The sequence below is a fragment of the Nomia melanderi genome, chromosome 2 (genome assembly GCF_051020985.1).
Source record: "Nomia melanderi isolate GNS246 chromosome 2, iyNomMela1, whole genome shotgun sequence".
Classification (NCBI taxonomy): domain Eukaryota; kingdom Metazoa; phylum Arthropoda; class Insecta; order Hymenoptera; family Halictidae; genus Nomia; species Nomia melanderi.
Window position 1 is genome coordinate 10,942,761 of NC_135000.1, and position 26,330 is coordinate 10,969,090.

At 30.5% G+C, this 26,330-nt stretch overlaps 2 protein-coding genes and 1 long non-coding RNA gene across 6 annotated transcripts in view; 2 read left to right on the forward strand and 1 right to left on the reverse strand.

Annotated features, from left to right (window-relative positions):
- Positions 1-7,290: 7,290 nt before the first annotated feature.
- LOC116430759 (EEF1A lysine methyltransferase 2) lies at positions 7,291-14,862 on the reverse strand. Of its 2 annotated transcripts, none has more exons than XR_012998077.1 (5): positions 14,547-14,649; positions 14,368-14,466; positions 13,613-14,031; positions 8,801-11,030; positions 7,291-8,716 (listed from the first exon to the last, which is right to left on the reverse strand). XR_012998077.1 is itself a non-coding variant. In XM_031985306.2 (5 exons), exons 2-5 carry the CDS (start codon positions 14,600-14,602, stop codon positions 10,936-10,938), a joined length of 669 nt encoding a protein of 222 aa, XP_031841166.1. In that variant the 5' UTR covers positions 14,603-14,649; positions 14,713-14,862; the 3' UTR covers positions 9,682-10,935. The 2 variants fall into 2 exon arrangements, 1 of the variants encoding a protein (XP_031841166.1); XM_031985306.2 differs by lacking the exon at positions 7,291-8,716 and adding an exon at positions 14,713-14,862 and having other exon boundaries at positions 9,682-11,030.
- Positions 14,827-19,712, forward strand: FeCH (ferrochelatase, mitochondrial). 2 transcript variants are annotated; one of them, XM_031985305.2, is made up of 8 exons: positions 14,827-14,976; positions 15,273-15,471; positions 15,552-15,773; positions 15,882-15,983; positions 17,464-17,629; positions 17,710-17,817; positions 19,218-19,382; positions 19,448-19,701. In XM_031985305.2, the coding sequence occupies exons 1-8, from the start codon at positions 14,943-14,945 to the stop codon at positions 19,643-19,645; spliced, it is 1,194 nt and encodes a 397-aa protein (XP_031841165.1). In that variant the 5' UTR covers positions 14,827-14,942; the 3' UTR covers positions 19,646-19,701. The 2 variants fall into 2 exon arrangements, with proteins under 2 accessions (XP_031841165.1, XP_076221083.1); XM_076364968.1 differs by lacking the exons at positions 14,827-14,976; positions 15,273-15,471; positions 15,552-15,773; positions 15,882-15,983 and adding an exon at positions 16,011-16,249 and having other exon boundaries at positions 19,448-19,712.
- Positions 19,713-22,780: 3,068 nt separating this feature from the next.
- LOC143174269 (uncharacterized) overlaps positions 22,781-26,330 on the forward strand; it is a 316,575-nt gene continuing 313,025 nt past the window's right edge. Inside the window, exon 1 of one of the 2 annotated variants that reach the window (XR_012998079.1) lies at positions 22,781-22,931. This is a non-coding gene — a long non-coding RNA (uncharacterized LOC143174269). The remainder of the gene's footprint in view (positions 22,932-26,330) is intronic. The other variant, XR_012998078.1, reaches the window with a different exon arrangement.

A 26,330-nucleotide genomic window follows, 5' to 3' on the forward strand; every position in this document is an offset into this window, starting at 1 on the left:
ACTTATCAACACAACGCCAGCTCGGTACCAGACCGTCATTGACATATTCACATTATTTACACGTACAATAGTATTTAGAAGTGTCCACTTATCGATAACAGAGCGCAGCATCAATACGCCTTATTACCGGTTATACGACGATTACATACCCTTTATATGCTGCCCGCTTGTTCACGGCTAGACGGTATACTGCTGCCAACGAATTGGTAGCTAGGATAGATCACGATAAATTGTTTGATCACCTTCGCTTTCCTTTAATTAAGTAACATTATCATTATAGTCAGTTCTTTAATAATGAATTTTGATATATAGGATATTCCTAAATTGTAGCGCACAATTGATAGAGCATGTACAACTTATCAAACCGAGTAAAAAAGCTGCAGTAAACACGGGTCCAAAACTCAACAGTTTCCAAGATAAAAATAGGTTTTGTTTTGAAGAAAATGTATGGGGACCGAATCAAGAACACTGAATTATTTCCAAAAATACGAACGAGAATGTGTCAAACAAAAGCTGTAGAATATGAATATGAAATACTACATATCACGGTGGGGGGTATTTGACTGTAACGTGGCCTTGAAACGTCCTACTAAGGTGACGTTACAATTCTTATGCAGAACTTTATAGTTTCTATTTCATATTTTTGAAGTCGACATTCAGACGTTTCCAAACCATAGAACTGAGATTTTTCGCTTACACCGTTATTTCAGCATTAAAAATTGTCCGTTTGCCCGATAGTGATCGCAGCCGACAGACAGTCGGACTCGACACTGTCAAGTTTGTTACAAGGATAAGAGCGTTCTCGGTTGAGCAACCGTAACGCTTCAGTTTCGACTACTCCGTAGTGATTTAATCTTGAGGTGTGACGGAGTGAATAAAACGCTTGTGTAGGTTCCTGTAAGGATGCATGGGAGGATAAAAGAGATGGTAGGGAGGGAATGCAATGATTGAACGAACAAGGACGCTGGATATTACGTTCCTTTACTCTCTCATGACAGTTGCACTGTCCGGTGACTTCCATCACTACCAACAAACTGGCAATTTTGGATGTTGATATCTAGATAATAACTTACGTTTAGAAATGTCTGAATGTCAGTTTCTTCAAAAATATGGAATAGAAACTGTAGCGTTCTATTTAAAAATTACGACATGCCTCAGATGTTTCAAGGTCACATCAGGGTCAAATACCCTCCCACCATGTAGTATTTCATACCCTGTAATTTTAGGTTGACACATTTGTTCGTGTTCTGATACTTTTCGAAATAATTCGGTGTCTTTGATTTGGTCCCCATACATTTTTTTCAACAAGACCTACTTTTATCTGGGAAACTATTGAGTTTCAGACCGATGTTTACTAAAGTTTTTTTTACTCTGTTTGATCAGTTATATACCTCCTATCATTTGTGCGATAGATTTTAGAAACACCCTACATTCGAGAGTACAATTGCATGTGTTACCGACTTGTGAATAGTTGAATGTCGTGGTACTGTTTAGTGGGTGATAATATTGAATATGTCGATAATGATCTACTTATGTCAGGCTAGTTGTGTTGTACTATTAAATAGATGACAACCTTTAAGTGTAGTTTACTTAATTCAGCCGTCACGCTGTTAGTAATAAATATAATAAAAAACATATTTCAAGGAATCGATGATCAGGTGTATCTCTTTGTAAAAAATTACCAAATTAAGTCCAAAACTGCGAGGGGTGTCAAATTTCACGAATATCTTAAAAACTGTGAAGAACCTCTGATTAAATGATCAGAAAAGGTTACTCAGAAACGTGTCCTTAATAACATATGTATGTGAAGATCAAGGTTATTGGCGTAGTATCTCTTAAAGCAAATATTTATTGAAATTTTTTAGAAATTCGTCTGATTAATTATACAAGTATGCCGAATATTAACATAATTGGCTGACAATCAATCATAGATTTTTATTTTCTACCCAATCCCTCTACCTTTCTATGTGAAGATCAAATTTTCTCGGTGAATCCATAAATCTGAATGGTGTGTAATTACTATACAGAGTGCGGCAGCAACGATATTACAAGCACTATTAAATTTATTCTTTCATTAAACATAAAATGTAGAATCTGAATATTTAGAACAACAATTTTTTAAATAAACTTAGTTTCCAAAAAGCCAATATCGATTTGTTTGGTATTCCATATATTTGTGCTTATAGTGAAATAAAATATTCAAGTTCTACTCACGATCAGTTATGCGTGCACTTGGTCGCAACTTCGCACGAAAAGTTTTATTACATAATTTCGATTACTCTTAAACTTAATAATTATAGTTTTGTACTATTATTACTATCGTATTCTGTATGTAAAACATAACGTTTTACTAGGTATTTATTTTCTGAAATTGTATACAATTAAAGATGAATATAATTGTAATAATAATTGAGAGTTACCGATTATTCCTTGAAATATATAACTAAATCGATTTGGTTTTGGATTAATTAAAACAAATACTAACTATATGCAGACAATGATGTATAGTGTTGCTTAAGAATTAGAGTTTTCTCTTTGTTTGTATAATATGATATACTCCTGCAAAAATCACGAATTACCTTTTAAAATTTATTTATGTATTAATCTAAAACTTTAGATATTAATGTCATTTATGGTACAAATAACTCCATTGTTTTACAACTTAAAATTAATAATACATTTGCTGCCATGTTAAAACTGTCGGTTCCGTAACGGAAAGTTGTAAATTATGTAGCAGAAAAACTACAGTTAAAAAGTGTAAAAGTTTCGTAATAATTCCCCTGTTATCGGTATGCCAAGATTACTGTATAACAATACAGAAGGTAAAGTTGATTAACAAGTGTCCATTTGATCTAGTTTACGTCGGAACCGATGATTGATACTGGTAAGTATTTATTATACACATATATGTATTAAAGTTTACATTCTCATAACAACTTTTAAAGTTTTCGGTCAAATAACATACAGACTGCAACAAAATTATTGCGCACAAACGATACAACGTGTACAACCGATCAAAAACTGAATAAAAACCTCAGTAAACATGGGTCCAAAATTCAATAATTTCCGAGATAAAAATAGGTTTAGTGTAAAAAAAAATGTTTGGGGACCAAATCAAGAACACCGAATTACCTCGAAAAGTATCAGCGATACGAACATACTTGTCAAACAAATGTTACAGGGTATGAAATACTACATGTTGCGGCAGATGGTATTTGACCTTAACCTTGAAATGTCCTGCAAAGATCACGTCACAATTCTTAAATAGAACCCAATATTTTATATCGACGTACCGTATAAAGTAGAGTCCATGGATATTATGATTCCACAGGAAATGATTACACTGTGGAACAAATTTTAACCTAGTTTGCTTTTTACAATAATCACTAGGTGATTCTTATAGTAGTTTTCGAAAAAACTGAGTTTTTGTAAAAACGGTCGAATTTTTCAGAAAACCAAGTGTTACGTGAAAACTTAAAACAATAAGTAGTTAAAATTTGTCGCAGAAAATAAAGGAGACTCGCCCGAACACGTAGCTATAAAAATTTGAATTTTGCATATCATTAAATGTTTTTACATGATGATCAAAGTTTGAAAGTTTAAAAAAGGGTAGATGCAGTGGTCATCAAATCTCGGAAGGAATTGCCTACGGCAGGAAAACTGAAAGTAAAATTAATAGACAAATATCGAGCAAGGCAAAAGTTAACCGAGAGCAAAAATACGAATGCGGTGATAGTAAAGTACCAAAGAGACAGTACCGAAAAGGGAAATAAAGGGCCACCGCAATTTAAATGCTATGATTACGGAAACCTTGACCATTTTTCGAAAAATTGCAGGTCAAAGCGTACTAAAAATCAATCGGAGACATTAAAAAGGGTTGAAATAGCAATGACAGTTGAAGCAGAATGTAAAAATATATGATGTCTGGACTCGGGAGCATTGTCACATATGTGCTGCGTCGAAAGAAAATTTCAAGTTCGTATGAGCGCAATTAACAGCCTAAAACTGGCAAACGACGACTCAATGTCAATCGAAGGGGTAGGTATCGTTGAAATCATTCCAAATAAACATGTCAAGGCAAAACTTTCAGATACTCTACTGGTACCAAAACTACGCTCAAATTTATAATCAGTCTCAAAAATGACTGACCATGGATTGAAAATTACATTTCGAAAAGATCAGGCGAACATTTCAAATCCGAGGACTAGAAAAAAGATTATGGTGGCAAAAAGGGACAAAAAGGAAAACCTTTATTTCTTTAAAAAAAACGACAGAGAAAACTGCAGTAACTCTGGAAGGTAAGCCATCGTTAATGGATTGGCATTACAGATTTGGACACTTGAACGAACCTGATTTTGAAGACTTGGCACATCACGAGAGGTTTATGGAATTAATTTCAAGGAAGATGAAAAACTTGCAGTGTGCGAAGTATGCATTAAAGAAAAACAGACGCGAATGCCCTTTGCGAGATCATACTCAGAAGTAAATGGACTTTTGGATCTATTCCACACGGACATTTGTGGACCATTGAAATGTAGTTACTTTCATAAATGATAAGCCAAGATGATGTGAGATTTATTTTCTGAAGCAACGAAGCGAAGTTTTTGAAACATTTTTCGAATTTAAGCCAAAGGTGGAAAGAAAAGCGGAACGAAAACCACAAATTCTTAGATTCGATAATGAAAACAAGTATTGTAGTCGCAAGTTAGAAGATTTCTTGAAGAAAGGAGGTATACAGCACCAACTTTTGGTAAAATACACTCCTCAACAAAACGGAGTTGCTGAACGACAGAATAGAACATTATTAGATATTTCTCGATGTATGTTGTTGCAATCTGGACTTCCAATTAAATCTTGGGCAGAAGCAGTTTTAACTGCTACTTATTTCTAAAATAGATGACCATCGAAAAGTTTAAACGGTAAAATCCCACACAAAATTTGGACTGAGAAAACTCCAATAGCAGCACATTACTAAAATTTTAGTACAAAAGCATATATATTAAACAAGAAAATGAAAGATCAGCCGAGTGTGTATTTGTTGGTTATTCAACTGAGTCAAAGACTTATCGATTATGGGATTTAAAGGTGGCCAAAGTATTCTCCCGTGGACAGAATGTCATCCATTAGAATGATATTGGGTCTTGCTGTTGAATATGGAATGAAACTCCAACAATACGATTTTACAAATGTTTATCTAAACGAGGATTTAGATGAAAACGCATCAATGGAATTTCCCGAAGAGTTACTATCTTTTTTGGATGAAAAAGAATTGCGGAATATATTCAAGAATAAGGTTTGTTTGCTGAAAAAAGCGTTATATGGATTGAAACAATCGGGTCGTCAATGGTATAAAAAATTAGACCTTATTTAAAAAATTGTCTTACTAAAATTAAGGGAAAAATGGACACTATCGCTATGTACAGCGATAATTAATCAAAGCCAATTAAAATGTCAAAAGATATAGTTCACTATGAGAGCACAAAACACATTGACATAAGGTAACATTCCATCCGTGATTCGATTCATAGAGAAGAAATCAAGATTGAATATATTCCAATAACGGAGACGCCAGCTGATATTCTCATGGAGGTTTTAAGATTGAAGATGTCAAGATTACAAAAAAAATCTTATTTTGTGGCGTGGTGTGAAAGAGATTAAAAGTTATATTTTTATGCGAGAAATGGAGTGAGTCGTTACCGATCTACACTAAACAGTTGATGTTACTATTTACTTAGAAACAACCGTCTTCCTGTAAATGTTTTATTGAATAAATGTTCTTTAATCCATTACCTCTAACAATAATTAAAATTATACGTTATATTGCGTTACCAAATTCTTTTTTATACAATTAAAGGATATGGAAAGGAAAACTTAAAGTGTCATTTAAAAGACACAAGTTACATACTATTTTTTGTGTAAGCGAGACACTTTTGAATATTTTTCTTAGATCTACAAATTCTTGTATTAAATAATTAGTTAACTTAAATGTCATAACAATTCATTCACAATTTATATTGTTTTTTACCCTTCATATTATGTAGCGTCCTAGCACCGCAATTGTTTGTACAATTTCGCGGGGTTCTAGATCCCGTTTACGCGGATCGCGACGGTAAATCAGACGCTGGCTGGAACGAACTTAACTGATTCCAGTCGGGATCGGTTGGGTAAATGAACTGGCACTCACAGTTGTACGGATGAAAAATTATGTATTTCAAATGATATCGGAGCTGGTGCTTGTAGTGTGTTTGAGAACTGGTTGAAGTGTGTTTTGCAACTGATTGTCGCGACCGGCTGTGTCGATCACGAAGTCTCGGTTTTTGTTGTTGATCGCTGATTGGGTTTGTCTAATTTCTAACATTACCAATCAGTGAGCATGCCTAAGAGTTCCGACACACCTCCTTGCGCCCTCAGCGCGCTCCCTCGGGGAGGGGTGTTGCGGAGATTATGGGGATGCCAACCTTGGCAACGCTGCGCAAATTCCTCCAGGTGGTTGACTGTTTGGTATCTTTACCGTTACAAACACATGTCGAACTACCCTTCAGAACTTCCCGATTTACGATACGGCCACGGTTAATGAGAGGCGAAAGAAGCGAACCTCGAATCCTCATCGACCCTGAATAATAATTCGCTTTCTCTCGCCAGGACATATTTTAACACTAAAAACATGCTAATTGTAAGCTAAAGTCCTTAATCTCAAAAATAACCATTTGCGCACGTCCGTGCCATAAACCGCGATGGCGATGATCGTCGAAGGCCTTCAAATTTCCGTCAGTCTTGGGACGGAACATATTAAATTGGTTGAAACAAAAGTATCCCTTTTACTATTGACTTTCTCTTTCCACAAAAGTTATAAGATATTTTTAGAATAGAATAAATATAATAAAATTTAACATATACTAGATCAAACAAATTTCATTTAGTGAAAAAAGAGAATAAGAGATTTTATTCTGTAATAATATGTATAAGAAAAATATTGTACAAAGTTAGTTTACAATAAATTCAACATTATTAATATATTAAATATGCATACATAATTGTATTTTTAAACTCTAACTGAAGAAATATCTGTTAAACCATGAATTAAAGAAAAATCTTTATTCTTAACTATATATTCATCAATAAAAGTTGAGAAACAAAATAATTAAACAAAGGAAGTACACTATACTTTTTTTTTATTTGCATAAATAAATTTTCACAACAAAATATAAGAAACTTTCTCATTGCGAATTCTTTGTAAATATGCATAAATACGAGTAATAAGTATATTCAATGAAATTAAATTTTGCAATTTTTACTAGAAAATGTGTGTGTAACACGATTAATTGGTTCCATGTTATTCAGTAAATTTTTATTAAAAGAAAATGCGGTTTTTAAAACAAACATACTTTTAATTGTATTTACACAAGTTTTTTAAAATTATTCTTCATCGCTGGAAATTATGCTTCTTCAATCTTTATCGCTGGAAACACGGACTGTTAAGATCATTGAAGTTACAACGTGATGCCTTTTCATTTTCTAAGATAATGAAGGATCGTATTGCTGAAGATCAAACTCCAACTTCTTTGCCAAATTTAAACCCTTTTTAATGTCGTTTACGGGAAAATTAGAGAATAATTCTTCAGAGGAATCATGTGTCATCGTTTATTATGCCAGAATTGATTATTTCCATTAGATCATGCGCAAAAGCACTTTCCCCGTGCAGTTTGCAATTATGACGAAAATATCTTTTTTTAAATTCTTCCATTCAGGCTAGCAGAAAATGAATTTTTTTAGTGTTGTATAAAAGAATGTCCATTATTTTTCAAACAATTGTAGGTTTTCAATGTCTTTTCTTAATAATATTTTCATCCAAAGGAATGCCTTTATTAATGCAATCTTCTATCCAAATGCACAGAGCATCTTCCATTTTGACAATACTTAAGTCTCGTGCACAACCTGTTACTTTTAAAATTGCACAAACATTATTCCTTATTTTTTCCTCGTTTTTGTAGGAACAGATATTTTTGGTGGATTGCAAATCTGCCTTTTATTACAGAATCCGCGACAGGAAATATAACTACGTAAAACGAATAGAAGAAAACCGGTACAATGGATAAGATTGTGTTCCGTAACCGTGTTCCGTAATGCGTATGCCGTAGTCGTAACCGTTTCATAATTCGTAATTGTTATCAAATCATTATCCGAAATCGTTATCCGTGAAGTTGTGTACCGTTAGTCACAATCGTGTGTGTAGTAATCATTATCGTATGTACGTTTTGCCAAAAAAGCAATTTTAAACATTCTCACACGGGCAATCACGGTACTATACATGCTAGTTCACGGCCTTGCGAGTTCATTGGCCGTACCTCAGCTGTTTACGTATCGTGCACGCCTGCCGTCTGCGTATGCGACGTCTAGTATTGTTGTTCGGCAGCGGGCTCTCGAGTCTGTTCGCTCGGAACTGTCACATAAGTTTTAGCGCGGTCAGGTATTACGTTTTTGGAGGCAATGGCTCTGTAAGGAAATGGCCTTTCCCGAGTTCGTCGCCTCCGGTGCAGCTACGTTCCCTCGTTTTCTTAATTGTCTGAAGGGTTATCTCATTTAAGTTGACTGATTTCGCTACACTTAATATTTTTACTTCATCACTGAATTCCTTCAAAATCTTAATTTTCTCTTCAAGTGTAATAAAATTTTTTTTTAATAATAGCTTTTGATTTTCTGATAACATTTTGTAAATCTGCTGATAGAGATACATATGTGTGTGTAGTCCTTATTTTTATCTAATAAACTAAATTTAAAATACATACTGCGAAATACTTACTCATTAATTTGCTTTTACATTATGTATAACGTGCAATTATAAATTGCAATATACAGTTATTTAAAACAAGAGCGATAACGTGCGAATGAAAATAAATATAATTACTGAAGTGAATCAAAAACAGGATATTTCTCAGCGTAAACAATTTTGGCTCTTGTTGCATTTTCACCGTACAAACTGTAAACTAAAACCATACTTAACTTTTTGCTATTACTAAATTTCATTTTGAACCGCTTTTCTTCGACAGTACGTTGCCTTCAGTAATGAAACGATACTAAACTGTGGAAATCGTAGATTACAGCGCAAAGTAAGAATATGTAATATGTTGATAAACATTGTCAGACAAACACTGCCATCTTCGCGAATCACCCGGAGACATTGTATTATATGTACATTCAACGCGACTTTACGTGAATCAAACTATTGCTAATATCTCGCTCACTATTAGGTTTAAGACGTATGGTCAACACTTTTATCCTCAGAATTTGATATTCTATCGACCTATGGTACAAAAAGTAGGTCATTCCATTTAAAAAAATTAAGGTGATCTTGAAATTTCTCAAACGTCTTCAGTTACAAGAAAAGCACGCATCTTATACGATGTGCTCTCTGATGCCATTTAAATCCCATGTCTCAACGTTTTCATAAACTGTACCTCACCCTGTATATCTTTTAGTATTATGTATTTTAACCCTTTAACCGCGAGCTAGTTTTTGATCTTTCGATATAAAATCGCGGGTTAGTTTTGTTTGTTATGCAGATGCATCTTAACAATTATATAGATAAAACTAACAAACTAACGGAACTGATAAATAACGGGACAGATGATAACTAACAATAGCCTGATAAAACACTTAAAAGTGGTTAAAGCTCAATTAAGCGGGAATATTTTACAAAATATCTAGAATTCCACGTTAGCCGTGGTTCGAGGGTTAATGACAAAAATTGAATTTATATTAAATATAATTACAGTACAAACTACAGTACAACTTCAGTATTTTCTTAATTGTATAAGATTTTAATAAACGGCGTAAAATACTGGTGTAAAGAATCGCTAAAAAGTAGATCTTAAAGAAACCATATAATTGAAAGTTGACTGTAATACCTATATGTATGAGCCACACTCAGGCCAAGTTGATAAAGTTCAATTTTCTTAATTTTTCGAGATTATAATGCCAAAGCACTTGATTGATGCTTACCTTTTTGTGTCCAAAATAAATTTTCTTGATAATTGTTTTAGCATCACAAAATGAAAGGAACTTTTTTTACCATGAAATGATATGTTTATTTCAAGAACTATATAAAGTGATTAAGTCCATAACGTAACACGATGAGCACAGCCGAGTTGAAGCAAACCGGACTTTTTCGTTTTTATCTATTATGATTTATTATTGTTCATTATTATACTATAATTTATCCAATGATTCAAGTTCAATAGGCCCTAACAAAGACATATGACTTCCTTCAATGATTTCTCTACTTTCTATTTTGTATATATTTGGTATTTATTGATTTGATGTATATTGCACAATGTAGGTAAGAAGTGCAATAATACAAATCTTGTTGTATATATACATATGATGAAAGCTTTGAAATCACTTGTTTAATTTTCGTGTGATGTATACTGTATAACAAATCTTCTTCGGTTTCAAAGATAACATAGCAAACAAAATTTGCAGTCACTTCTATTTCTATAAACGATTATATTCAATTACATATTTATAACTACTTGAATTTATTTATATAATCAGAAAATCTCTTTCTTTAATTGTTAGAATGGAGTAATTTAATGTTTTCGAGCAGTAAAGCATGTGCAACAATTTTGTATGCCAATGACACACTACTTATCGACATAACTGTATACAATATATATAATAATTAAATAAAAGGAATTTATAACATAAAGTATTACATGTACAACATTTTAACATGAATGATAGTAAAGTGAATCACTTACTTTTACTATAAAAATATATTTTTGGCATAACTAACTAACTTTTGTGTGCTTCATTGTTGTACTTTAAATCTAAGTAAATATTACAGGATTTGCTGTTTAGTCCTTGTCAATTTCAGGATAGTAAGTATAGATATATGCAAGAAATTTGATGTAAGTAATTTATTAGTTTTCTTATTCATCATTTCTTTTGTAGAACTAACTGTGTAACAGTGTTTCCTGCGTGTCCTCCGAAGGAGAATGAATCGGATGGAAGTACATCCAGAACATTAAAATCTGAAACATATAATTTATTCATTATATTTATCATTATCTTCACCATTATCATTATTATTATTACTATCAATATTATACAAGATAAAGATATTTAGTGCCATGTAATATAAAATAGTTACTGTTGTCATATTAATTATGTAATTAGCAATTGTTAAACGAAACTTTAATTAAACATGTGAAAATATTTTTATATTTATACATACTGCCTATTGTAATTAGATGAAGTAGTTCTGAGTATTTCTAGTTGCAGGACTTACATTTCTTATTACATTAGTTGACATAACTGTTAGTGCTTTACAAACATATTGCTAGTATACATGTCACTTTAATTAAGTTTGAAAATGATACATGTTACAAACAATAATACATATGTAATTAAAAGCATAAGAGAAAGATAAATACAAATGCTGCATTATAATCATAAAGTAATAATAACTTAAAGTTATTAAAATAACAATTTTTAGAAATCATTTCTAAATAGTTACTTTGGAAAAGAAAAGATATTTAATTTATTGATAATTTATAAGTAGCAATTTGTACACAAAAAATTTGAGGAAAAACAGACAATTAAATTAAACCCTTTTAGATACACTTTTTACAATACACTTCGAGTAACTACATAAGACATAAAACATAAAATACATAATTGGTTACAAAAGCAACAAATAATTACAGGAAGAGATTTTTACTGAAGAGGAAACCCTCCGCAGAAAGTGTGAAAATGATTTTGCTTTTGGACAGATTAAGATTACAGATTAAAGTTACATTAACATATATATGTTACGGTAAATTCGATTAATCCGGAAATTATACATAACCGCCCGGCGATTACGCGTAATCGCAAATAACATTGGAGAATAATTCTACATAATCACCGTGGGATTATATGTAACTACCGCTTTATCATATTGCCCGTAACATATATATCTTATGATAAGCATAGAAATATATTATAATGATACATAAGAATACATTAGCAATATAAAATAAATTAATCAAGTTAAGATATTTGTATAAATTAACAATCTGTATGCCTTGAATAGAATAATCTGCAACACTTTTAAATAGATGTTACAATACAGATATTCAAATAAATACATTTTCATGAATTTTATTCTGTGACTGTTAACAATAAAAATACTTTATTAATTACCTTTTGCTGGAATAGAATCTTATTATCTAAGTGTCAGTTTCTGTACAATGAATTAAGTTCATACCTCTGACATCTTCTCATAATAACACAAATAAGATATATTACAAAATTCATTAAACTTTCTTATTAAAAGAGTATTGAATCTCAAAAATACATGTTTACAACTTCATTTAATATAATAAATAGTTCCAAAATAAAAAATATAAATCTATCATAAATAATTCAGTAAGTCAAAACAATTATTAAATAGTATAATTTAAAATAAAATACAGAAAAATTAAATATTATATTTAATTATAATACGTTTAATAATTCATATTTATTAATACTATTCCTACCACGACCGGTCAAATGACCGTTTCTATAATTTCGATCAGAATTTCCTATGTACAACGTAATTGAATCGCCTTTAAACTTCACGACTTTTCCTTAAATATACGTAAAATACATTTTTTAATATTCACTTTTTTTTTTATTGTTTATTTTCTAAGAAAAATTTGTAGTCTGTCTTGCCTACCACGATCGGTCATTTGACCGGTACAACGATTTATATCTTTTTGTAATGGTATTCTCTCGAAGACTCAATTCCGAAACTATAATTTTATTTTGATTATGATTTTAGCCAAAAAGTGTCTTCCAGGGAGTGCTGTACGGCACTTCCAAGTGTTTACAGTTCTCGCTCGCCTATCGGCCTCGGTAAAATCAGTAAAATCTAAATGTCGGAGATGGCCTTTATAGGTATTTTTCAATATCCTAGACTTAGCCGGGATAAATGCATGGGTTTTAAATAGGGAAACCACGGGAGAAGAAATTTCGGGACAAGAATTTTTATTTCAATTGGCAGAAGAACTTGTCATCGAATATCAAAAAGTGCTACAGCTAGGCAAAGAAGATCAACCAACACCCATCACAAATACAAGTACAGGTTCGCGCGAACGAAAAACATGCTAGATAAGATATTGCACAAACAATAAGACTAACAAAATCTGTCTAAAATGTAAAAAGTACGTGTGTGGGAAATGTACAATCGAGAAGCCTATTTGCAAAAAATGTGGTGAAAATGAATAAAATGTACATTATATACCTTCTGAATACAAGAAACTATATTTTTATACTGTCAAATTGGCTATTATCTTAATTCTATATAAAAAAATATAAGTTGTGCTAAAGTGTTAAATAGTATGTAGAAATAGTGTTAAATAGTATGTAGAACCAATCAATTAAAATAAATACTTATGAATCTATTTTAAACAAAAAACAATTTATGATATTACGAAATAAAATTAATTTTTAAAAATCAAAAAGGTTTTGTTAGAAAGTAATAACACTTTATGTTGAACATATTGACAAATTCAGTCTATTTTTTATACGAAGAATTATAATATATCAAAACTTATTAATCAATAAGTTATTAAATAAAATAACTTACTGTCTTGAAAATGAGCTTCCAGTTCCTCTTTTGTCCAATTACAAGATGTTAACATTAAATAACCATCAGGCAAGAGAATTTCATATATATTATTTATGTACATCTTTCGTTTCAATGCTGGATCTTGTGGATGTAAACTGATTGCATCATAAGTTCCTTTATCATGTGCTAATTTAAAATCTGTTGGTAACTTATGTGTTTCTAAATTTAATATATCACAAACTTTTAAATCAATATGTGATAAATTATTTTCCTTTAAAACTTCAGAGGCTAAATCAATTGCTTTTTGTGAATAATCTATACCAAATAAATTTGTAAAACCTTTATTTGCAAGTTCTACCAAGGTCATTCCATTTCCACATCCTATATCAATTATTTTATCATCCTCTTTAGTAAGCTTCAATTTTGTGGTAATCCACCTGAAATATTGTAAATAAAGTTAATAATTAAATAATTTTATAGTTATTATTATATAACTATACTTACACAATTTTTATAATTATTATATAATCTTAACCGTATAATCACCGACAAGAGATACGTTATTGATATAATAATGATTTATACTCATTCTTTCTGCTCATAATAAGTACAAACTTAAAGGTAAGTTTGTGTGATAATTGAATACTTGCGGCTTACGAAAGATAGCGCCACAGTCTTGAATTAAAATGTTTTATTGCTTATGTCAAACTTAACTTTTTGTGTAGACAACGGGTTTTATACTAAATACTCTGTGTATTATTTAAGTAATTTACCGTATAACTTTGTGTGAATTATTTCTGCCGAACCATATTTCACCGACATCCCCGTGGTCTTTGAAGTTATCGAGTTCTTCCGTGTAAAATTTTTCCCAACTGTTGATAAAATACATTTGTGACATAAAGTAATGCTAATAGAGAGTTCCATATTTATATATACGGTATGTAATACTTACTAATCAAGTGTACCTAAATCTGATGGATCTAATTCCTCAGTAGTTTGATCTGTCATGATTTTAGTTTAAGTTTATTGAAGGTGTAGTTTGATAGTTGTTTTATCTATAGACAGTATGAAAACACGCTTACTGTTATATCTATATAGTAAACACTGATAACACTTACGGTATATTTTAAAGATGTTAACAATCTTTTGCCGCGTAATCACGTTGTGCGGAACATATTTTACGGAACAAGCATAACCTTACTTTTGAAGTTAACCTGTAAGCAGTAGTACTGCCAGCTTGACGCCATCGTGATAGTGCATAAACTACAAATTTTCTACATTTGTAATCACATATTCGGTGTCTCATCATACTTTCCTTGATTACTTTGAAGTGATTTTTCTGTTAAAAATGACAAATAATTTATCAACTTTACTGCAATTCGGTAAGTAAAAATTATATTTACTCCATTATATTATTTACACATATGTAAACAACTCTAGGACTATAAAATTCGTGAAAATAGTTACAGAATCCTTGAAGTGTATGATAGCGCAATATTTGAAATTTATGTTACACAATATTTTTTTTATAATATAATTGGAAATAATACATTCTTTCTTATTATATTGTTTAATATACGTTTATATAATAAAGGTATTGCTAATTAGGGTTTATTTCTTTATTTATATGTTATTTTATTTTATATACTTGATATTTCTTTTATGAATTTTTTCTTAGGAAAACAGTATGGGAAAAGTTTTGTTTTACCTTGGCGTCCAATGTCCCTAGCAACAAATCCAAAGGAAATGAATAAGTTTAAACCAAAGACTGGTATTTTAATGTTGAACATGGGTGGACCCACTACTATTGAACAAGTGCACGATTATTTGTTACGCATAATGACTGATCGTGATATGATTCAACTACCTGTTCAAAGGTTGATTTACGTAAACCAATATTGTTTATTATTACAAGAAACATTATAAATATATCTCTATACTATAATGCATATTACAGTCAACTGGGTCCTTGGATAGCAAAACGTCGTACACCGGAAGTACAAAAAAAATATGCAGAAATTGGTGGTGGGTCTCCTATATTAAAATGGACAAACATTCAAGGTTCACTTATGTGTAAACAATTGGATAATATTTCGCCAGAAACTGCACCTCATAAGTATTATGTTGCTTTTCGGTATGCTGACCCTATTACTGAAAACACGTTACAAGAATTAGAACAGTAAGAACATTTACATATTTTTGAATAGTAATAATTTCATTGCAGATTTATTGCAAATAATGTACTGTTTCTTTTAATTTTCATACTGTGCGAATGCTTTCGTTTCAGAGATGGCCTTGAACATACAATAATATTTTCTCAATATCCACAATATAGTTGTGCTACAACTGGATCCAGCCTTAATGCAATATATAAATATTATAAGAAAAGGTAGCTGTTCTTGCTGTAAAACACAATGTAATAATCAGTAAACTTTCTTAGATGTTTATAATCTTCAATTTTACAATTTTATGTATACTGTAATTTTGCTATATGTTTGTATTGTCAGTGTATTAACAGAGAGTTAATTGTTATGAGGGTACTAATGTCTGTGATATCTAGATCAAGAAATGAATACTCTTAAAAACAATATTCGACAAGTCTATATAATTGCACAGAAATTACACTGAAATAACATTAATGATTACAAGTTATATGTAAGTTTTAGTCGATTTTGCAGGTTTATCTTAAAAATTTTCATTATATATTAACTGTAAGTCTATTTATAATTTCATCCATTAACTGTGTCAAGAATGCTATTATTTAATGTTGTATAACTATAACTTTCCATAGATACAAGATATTCAGTAAATTTTACCTATATATTCGGCAGGTCATTCTGAATTAAAAGTATCATACATATTATAGATCTGTTTTACTTAATCATTAAAATCAGTCTTATTTATCATGGCTCTACGAGCTAAGATAAGGGGTTTTTAATGATAAAATTAAAACATGTGCATGAAAATTAATTCACATGCTTTATTACATACATATGTTTAATATATGAGTAGCTCAAAAACCAATCCAGTTAACCATTTTTTGATATTTTCTAATTTTTGTAAATTTTAAGTGAATAGATAATATTCTTTTAAGTTATTAAAGGATTTACTTGTTTCTTCATTTTTTCTAGGTCAGAAAGTCCTTCTTTTTATAGCTTTTGAATATATTGTATAATAATTTCAGAAGCCAAAACATTAATTATCTCAATTTTTGTTTTCTGGACTTAACCGCTCTGGCTTCTGAGCAACTCATAGTATTTTCAACGCTCGGTATTGTACGGCAAGGGGTTAATAAAATAGACTTATAAAAGATGAGATATTTTCTGTTCAGAATAATTTATTGATTATTTGTAGTTAAGATTTGTTGAACATCTTACTGAACTAGAAGTCTATGTAAAGTTACCGTTGTTATTACTTAATTTTCTAATTAATTAAATAAAATGGCACAGTAATGGTTTAAGTTATTGGTGTTTACTTATTAATAGTATAAGAGTTAGGAAAATATAATTTAAAGACGCTATTGTAAATTGGTTTCATTTCAAAAGGTCAAACAGTTAGCAATACAAGGAGAAAGGGAGGAGTCCAAAGGGGGCTGGAAAAAAAGACAAAGAGTTTTTCAGAGTAAGATAACCGATGCTTGTTAGAATGTTCAATTGTTACAAGTTTTCAGAAGAAACAAAAGACAATTGTTTTCATAACAATATAGCTAATTCATAAAACCAGTTGTCAATAGCATTTTTGAATTCCATGTTTTAAATCTTGCAGTATAGTCTGTTCAAAAATATAAAAAAATTATATAATTCTATTAGTAATTAAATAGCGCTCCTAGTAAATTAATTACCTTATGTTTAGAAGTTTGAAATTTTCAGGCAACTACCTCTTAACATGAAATGGAGCATAATAGATAGGTGGGCAACACATCCACTATTCATAAAGACAATTGCTGAAAGGATTAAAGAAGAATTAGTTCAATTTCCTATGGAAATAAGACATGATGTTATAATTCTATTTTCAGCACATTCACTTCCGTTAAAGGTTGTTAAATCTTAGCATCAAGCGTAAGCAATGAAATCATAATTTTTGAAAGAGGAAACTTTCTGAATCTTTGTGTTTAGGCTGTGAATAGAGGAGATTCTTACCCATCTGAAATTGGAGCAACTGTTGCTTTAGTAATGCAAGAATTGAATTATTGTAATCCTTACAACTTAGTATGGCAGTCAAAGGTATAGAAATTGTTTTGATTCAATATTCTAACTGTTTGTAAAATTATTTATTTAGTAAAATCTCAGAAATTTATTATTTAATAGAATATCTTAAAAATACTTTTTAGACTATGTATTTTCTGTATTTATTTTAAATTGAATTATTCAGTTCAGATGTGATTTAAATTCAGTAAGATATTGCATATCAATTTCTTTATCAACGTTAATGTAATCAATCAGAAAACATAAATTTTAATAAAACATGCCAGAATTACATTTCATTTTTCAAGATATACTGTTTCATAGATTTTAGTATAATACACAAGTATAAAAGAGTTTTTAAAATCATATTTCTCATACATCATAGTTGTACAAATTTGAGAAACGTCAGTTGTACAAATTGCTTAATATCAATTAAGGGAATTAAGAAACTCAATAATGTTAGTTATTATCGATTTTTTTGTACGTATAATTTTTAATTATTTATGTTAAATACTTTTTAAAATGTTGAATTTTTATGATCTATTCATTACAACAACAAATACGTAGTTTATCTCTAAATATTAATACTTTGAAGATAATTTATTTATATTTTTTAATTAAATTCTTATGTAAAAAGAATGCAAATGTAATATAGTATTTATTAATTAACATTAGTTAAGTACTTAAAATTCAATCATGGATATATAGTATTGATATAAAACAACAGCTGTGTTATTTATACATCTTTTTAAGTTTCAGATATTACATATAGATGAAAATAATAGATTGAAAATGGAGACATTACTAAATACTTAATTCTCGTTGAAACTAATTTGGAAAAATTAAAATTTATTTTTAATGCAATGAATTAAATTTGTAAATTTCAAGAAAATATGAATGCATAATACAAATATAATATTTATACAGATGATTACATACTATACTACATTATACATATTTATTAGACTACTTTCTATATAAACATTTATAATACTATAAAAATTTTTTAAATTAAGTTTCGTAATTTAATATCATTTATTCTATCTACCTAGTTTCTTTAATAAAAGTTCAATGCTTTAATTAATTCAATTAAGAGCTATTTGGAAGTAACCATTAAAAATAAAAATTATGCATTCTATTTATGATATATATTTAAATGTAGAGCAATTATATAAAATATTTGATCATAGAAGAATTATTATTGTTTTTTAAATTTTATTATATTAATAATATTATAGTAACGATTCCTTTAACATATTCAGATATATTATTAAAAGAATAATTTTGAGTTTACATACTATTTTTATTTTTCCTTCGTTATATTAATTTTGAAAATAAATCTTCTAATAAATAAATTTTGTTTTAACATTTATTCTGTATAAAAATATTAAAAGTTCTTTTTTTAATATTACTGAATTGTATAAATGATATGTATTTAGGTAGGACCTTTGCCTTGGCTGGCTCCCTTTACCGATGATGCTCTAAGAGCATATGTAAAACAAGGGAAGAAGAATTTTATATTAGTCCCAGTAGCTTTTGTTAATGAACACATTGAAACTCTTCATGAGATGGACATTGAGTATTGCACAGATTTAGCAAAAGAAGTAAGCAATCATCTCGTATAACTTGTATAAAGTTATAAGGAAAAACTTTAATTTTTTATTTGCAGCTTGGTATTGAGAAAATAAGAAGAGCTTCCGCTCCAAATGACCACCCTATGTTTATAGATGCCTTAACAGATATTGTGCTTTCTCATCTAAAATCAAAACGATCAATAAATCCTAAGTTCTTAACACGTTGTCCACATTGCGTGAATAAAACCTGTTTAAGCAGTAAAAATTGGTACGCGAAAACATGTACGAGTTAAACTTATAAGTTAAAATTAGGAATATAAATAATGTATACATGGTTTGTAATAAATTATTCCTATAACTTATTAATTACTTCTTGTTGTTTAATAACCTTTCATTTTTTTTAAATATAATGCAAAACAATATGGATATATCTTTAATAGTTACAGATTTAGTATAATACAAAAACATTTATCATGAAAAATCAATGATAGTTAAGTGACGCATCATCATGAGTGTAGTTTTAATATTTGATGCTAACATTTTTCTTTATTACGTTTTTAATTAATTTCATTTTACATGTATTTCACTCAGTTTTTGTTGTACAAATTACGAGCTGAAACAAGAAATAATTGTGTTAAATATTTTTTTCATTATATTTATTTCGATTTGTTTTGCAATCATGTACCAGAATTTCATTCCTATTGAAATATTAATAGATTTTAATAAATAATGCGGATCATGTCATTTGTTATCGTTTCTAAAGTCTAGTCATTTATAATTGTTAATATAAACCCGATAAATTACGTATATTATATAAACGTAAACATTAAATAGTAATTAAAGTATATTTTAATTTTAAACATACTTTACATACATACAAATTATTTCTTATTAACGTAATAATTTTGTATTTTAAGTTTTAACTGATAATATTGAGAATGACATCAATTCTAGTATTCTAAGAACGAAGTAGCTAAAAAGAAAATAATTTGTAGTCAATTTTGCAAACTGGATATTTTTTATAATAAAAATATGTAGATGTTAAAGCTGTTGTACTTTTAACTGTATGTAAAATCAAATGTTATTATTTGTGTGCAGAAATTTAAATTATTCGGATGATTGCATTACATTATAGTTGAACCATTACTTTAACACATTGCGAGCGGGCCATTTTATTCATTTCAACTTATATCAGTTACATTCAATTCATTTATTTATTATTCAACATATTTTCAAGAGTTGCCATTGCAAATAGGAATAATTTCAATCATACGCAAAAGGAATCAACCATCTACTTTTGTCAAAAATGTTAATGAAGTTATATAAGTATTTATTTAGTACTTTAATACTACGGTACATGAAAATAATATTTTTACGTTTCCCGCATACAATGTGTTAAATCAGGCCTGTCCCGCCACTTGCCCGTACGGGCAGCTCCTGGTTTGCCCAGGTACAATCTTGCCCGCCGGGCAGTCCATAACGCCGCCGTAGACAAAGGTGGTTATTTTGTGTACTACTTTGTAAGTACTTTGTAGTGATACTGAAGGCCCTAACGCGCGGACACTAAACGAGTGTATTTCGTCCACTTCAGGAACGTATGCCCGTGGTTTTGCGTAAAACTTTGCCCGTAGGTAACCGAGGCTGCCCTTGCCCGCGAAAAGTCTGTTGGACAGACCTGCTTTAGATAAATAGTATTAATAGGTAGTTATAGGGTTTATAAAATAGAATTTAGGTAATATATATTATAAATGTATTATAATATACAATACGAAATTTTTACGAAAAAGAGCAAAAGCATTCCGTCTTTTTTTTTAATGATATTATATTTATAATAATTTTAAATACGACTATTATACCTCTTAAAGTTAATTCAATAATGTTGAACAAATTTTTTAAGGTACAAGAAAACTTGAAAAATATTAACAATGCACTTCTGAAATTATTCTATTTTAGTTTCAATGGATATTTCCATCCGAATGTGTCACAAAGTTAATTGATCATTATTTTTGGAGAATTATAATTTAGCGCATTATTGTATAAAGTTTTTCAAGTAGTAGGGATTATAATTTTAAATATATTTCCCTCCATAATTTTCAGAATATTATAAAGAAGTTTACATTCAATTATAAACTTAATACATGCATAATTGAGGATATTCATCTTATAATAGTAGATTATATTGTATACTTTTTTAGCTAGATGACACTCTCTCATTCGTGTAAATACAAAATAGAAATAAAATATATAAATTTAATTATACATAACAATTTGTATTTAACACAATACAATGTGTTTATTAGCACTAAACACGAATTTTATTTTAGTTGTATTAGCATGTATCTCGGTTTTCAATTTTTAAATAAAAATATACATTTTTATTGAAAATTTTGTACAACAATGTAATTGCCAATTTAGAAATAAACCATCGAAAACAATCAGATTGGAGTAATATGTATTTGATTTATTTTCGTGAACACTTGTTTGTTTTATCACAATGAAAATGATAAATATGATTTTGTGTTTACTGACGAGTAATATTATTTTCACGAATGAAATTAGTATGATGAAAATACTTGTTGTAAGTTTACTAAACAAATAATATTGTATAAATAGCCTATATAATATATACATAATAATATTCTATATACTTTGCCATATATCAACGTTTAAGACGAAGCGTAACTCAACGAATAACTTGTACTTGAGCCTTTATATTTTTATAATTATTATTATAAATTTTTATTTTTATTAATATTATATATTTTTTAATTGAAGCGTCTTTAATGCTGAAATGACGGTGGACGTAGTACTCTTTCTTTAAATCAATAATTCGTTTGTTTAAGAACGATAAATAAATAAAAAATAAGTTTGATAACTTCTTTTTGAGAATAAAAAGTACTTAACAGTAACTACTCACGAAACAAAAATGAAAATCAGAAATCCCGCGAGTAGTTTTTTACGTATTAAGTAACGAACGAGAAAATAGCGATCGTTGTTTTCATGAAGGCGCTGTAAGTTGTTACGAAAACAAATATAGAATACAAATTATTATGAAATTAAAAATAAAACCAAGAATAAACTGCATTATTTGTTAAGCGTCAGTGGCAAAAGAACTCCGTGTTTAATAGTAAACAAACGACTGTTGGAATTTCGTTGTACTGACAAGTAAATTAGTAATTTTGTTATTGCAATCAAGTAGTGAAGTAAGGGAGAAGCAATATTTATTGTATTTACGGCAGTATGTCTTCGATTTCTTTACAGGTTACTCTTAAAGGAGTTATTGGGGTGACAGCAGAGAGCGTCTGCCGTGCTCGAGGTATCGAACGTGAGTGGTGTGGCGCTGGATGCCGCGACGCGCGACGCCTATATAAATGCGCGGCGTCGGCGGGCGCGCTCAGTATGTGTCATGCCTTGGAAGCGCGAGTGTCGTCTGTGATGGCGGTTCTAGTGCGGTTGAAGATGCAATGCGGCACCGTTATATTGCCGCTCGTCGTTATTGTCGTGGTGTGTAGTGTGGATCTTGTTTGTGGAATGTTCGAGCATCGACAATGCACTCACCAACATCCCCGGGCGCACGAGGTAAGCATTTACACGAAAAGGACGACTGACTCACACTCACTCTTTCTTTCTCTCTACTTCGCTACTTCCCTCTCGCTCTTTTCACTTTTGTTGTCTCTACGCTCGCTTGGTAGGCACGCACGCCGTCCTACCGAACGACCGACTCGACACTTGTTTCGTAGTATCGCCTTCCCTTCTACAGATTTCTTCATCGAAATATATTCGTAATTCTTCCTACCTTCTTATCTACCGTTTTCTCTGTCATTCGAAGAGCAAAACTCGCTCATCTCCGTTACATCGAACATGTCTTTTGTTCCTTGTTCTTTGCTCCTCGTTCCTGTAGGGAAGAAATCGCGTGACTTTGGCGAAGCGTGCGTTTCACGTGTCACGTGTTCCCGCTGTCTCTCTTGCACACCTGTATCTCGCGTGCGTCCCACTTTGCTCTGAACCAATAAGCAACTGTCCTGTTCTGTTCTGTTATGCTATGTTCTGTTCTATTCTATTCTATTCTATTCTATTCTATTTATTGGTCGTTTAAATGCTTCACATTATTGCGCTTTTAATCGTTACACACTATTGCCGACACATGGTCGACATTCTTGTTCACCCTGCACAACATTCAGTCGTTAGAAACCTCTTGGAAATATTTCTCAGGCTCTTACGGAAAATGGTGTAAATCGTTCTCTGAGTTTGTAAACTTGTTTCTTGCATTCTTAACGTGAATCGACCACGTTCGAGGATTACGCAGTGTCGTACTTTTTCCTCGGAGCGATTAAGATTATTAGTGGTTAATGAGGAATCCAATGATACGAGTATATTTGTCTGAATTATAACAATACTGCTCGTTAGTACGATAATATAATGTACATTTAGCACGTGACATTGATCTCGTTCGGAATGGTGTCCGTGAACTTGTTTCATACGCCGGCGAACCACGTGTTTTTGAAGCGAGCACGTGCCAGCGTGTCTTGTTATATTATACTTTTCACTGTTCGCGCTTCGTTTCACTTGTAAGAATACTGAATGTTTCACATAACCGGATGGATCTGTCTTTGAAACGGTTGAACGTGCAGGAAAATGTGAAGTGAATTTAAATGGTTTTAGTCATTTCACGCCTTTATTTCGTTGTTGTGTGTTGCGGTGAAAAATCTTCTATTTATTTTCGAATTGTTTTGTATTTAAATATTTAAATTAAATTAATCGGGTATCGAAGTACGCACTTAATCCGTTAGTACAATTGCTATTTAAAAAGTAAAAAATAAGTTAACAGCTAAGCTATATATTTTAGTTCGGAGACATAAGAATTGTCACCTTTTTTATATAATCTTTTCTATTATATTGTTCTGAATACGGGGAAAATATCTTTTAATTTAGAAATGCACAGAATGTATGGATTTTTACTGATAGTTTAACTGCCGGTAACTTCTCCGGTGATTTATACACAAAGCACTAAATGCGTGGACAGGAGAGAAGTATCAGTAATTATTTTTCGATTATTGTAATTGTAACCATCGACGAAACGGCGACTAGAAAGTACAAGTTTGCAAATTTACCAAATAATAAAGAATCATATATATACATCAAAATACTCTTTTAATTTCATTTTTGCAGATGTAAGAATAGAGCTATAAAATAATGAAAAATTTGTAAAATAACTTTTAGTAAATCTTCACTTTAGTTTCTTTTTGGTAAAGTTCTAGGAAAACAACTTCATCGATTTCAATGCTTTTGAATTGTGTTAGGTTTCGATGTATATGATATTTTATATACAATAAGCAAAGAAAGTATTCAAACGGCATGATAATAAATTTGAAAAAATTTGAGAATGTCCGTCATACTAGTATGTCTACTACTGCAAAAATTAAAAAGTTGTCGCTTGAATGCTTCTATTTTACTCTATTTTTTTGGAGTTTTTTTTATTTTTCACGCTACGGATTTGTACTGGAAAAATCTTCAAAAATTTGTAGGCATACACTGCTATGCCAGAAATGTCTCGGAATTTTTTCATAATTTCTTCGTGCCATTAAATACGGAAAATAGAACAAAAACTAATAATTCGAATTTACCATATAACTACCCTTCTGGTTGAAATAGAGGGCTGAAACTTCGTTTACAATGTTTTTTATGGATAAGCTATCGAAGAAAACTTTCTAGAGAAAAATCCGTCGAAGGGCACTTGTGACCTCTTTATCCTGCTATACCCTTTGAAAGTAATAAATATATTTCTGCAGGCAACACTTTGTTGATGAAAGGAGTGGAATACTTTCACATTTCGAGAAATACAGTTGAAGTGTTGGCTTTCTGACAATGTCTTGCAGTAATAACATTGCAATAAAACATCTCGTTTCTGTATTTTGATCTTTTAAATAATGACTTTCAATATATTGTGCTGCATACAAATTCGTTTGCTCCACAACTATGGATACTAATCCATTATATAAAATTTTATTGAAATGAAATAAACTCTTTTCTCTCGACGATCTGGGCATATTAAATCTTTAACTGGAATTTCTACAAAAATCAAATGGAGTTTTAATATTTTCTTGTGTATTCCATTGAGAACTTTTAGTTTGATTCTCTTCTTCTGATCGATTGTCACTGTAAATGTCGTCTTCAAGTTCATTTGTACTGAACAAATCTTCTTCTGATTCATTTTCTTTACAAAAATCCATTTTTAAGTCATCACTCTTGCTTTCGTCAGAAAATGTCAACAGATGAGACATTTCTTCGCTTTCTAATATGCAAAACTTCACTACCATCGTTGTCTGAATCACCCATCTGGAGGGTAAAATTTAGCAGTAACGAACTATTTTTTTTAGCTAATTTGTATACCTTATACTTGCCTTATACTTTATGTTGATAATAACTGAAGAAATACATAGGTAAGGGACCCGAGCAAAACTTTTTTGAATCTTATAACTATCACCTTGTAATGAACCAGTAATACTAAGCGGCCTTCATAGCCCGCGCAACTCATGTTAATCGGAGAATATCCGATATCTCTACAAAGTAAAGTATATGAAACAATTGGGAGAATACCAGATGCATTGGAGAAAATAATCAATTTAGCTTGTAAAAAGTAATATGTTGTACGGGCAATAAACCAAAGAGAACAATCAATTTTTTTTTAAATACATAGCAGTTTTATTGTTAATATAAAGGAAGCACATCACCGAACGATATTTTTATTACATTTTATTGAAATTTTCAGTTTTTATGGTAAATGATAATTTTTTATTTTGCACGACGAGCGTACACGTCAACCGCACCGCAATAGAGGTTTGAATTGATGCGTATACACGTCAAATGCAGTTAACTGGTTAATATTTGGTTAGGCCCCCTTAGCCTTACTTATAGCTCGAAAGAGATTTTGCATGTTGTGTACTAATTGAACGAGTAAATTGTAAATTAACATTTATT

Coding starts and splice junctions, on each gene's coding strand:
- LOC116430759 (XM_031985306.2), bottom strand. CDS start 14,602: ATGACAGATCAAACTACTGAGGAATTAGATCCATCAGATTTAGGTACA. Junction 14,032..14,367: donor AATTCACACAAAGTTATACG/GTAAATTACTTA, acceptor ACAATATTTCAG/GTGGATTACCACAAAATTGA. Junction 11,031..13,612: donor GGAAGCTCATTTTCAAGACA/GTAAGTTATTTT, acceptor TATATGTTTCAG/ATTTTAATGTTCTGGATGTA.
- FeCH (XM_031985305.2), top strand. CDS start 14,943: ATGACAAATAATTTATCAACTTTACTGCAATTCG. Junction 15,984..17,463: donor TATAAATATTATAAGAAAAG/GTAGCTGTTCTT, acceptor TGAAATTTTCAG/GCAACTACCTCTTAACATGA. Junction 17,630..17,709: donor CACATTCACTTCCGTTAAAG/GTTGTTAAATCT, acceptor CTTTGTGTTTAG/GCTGTGAATAGAGGAGATTC.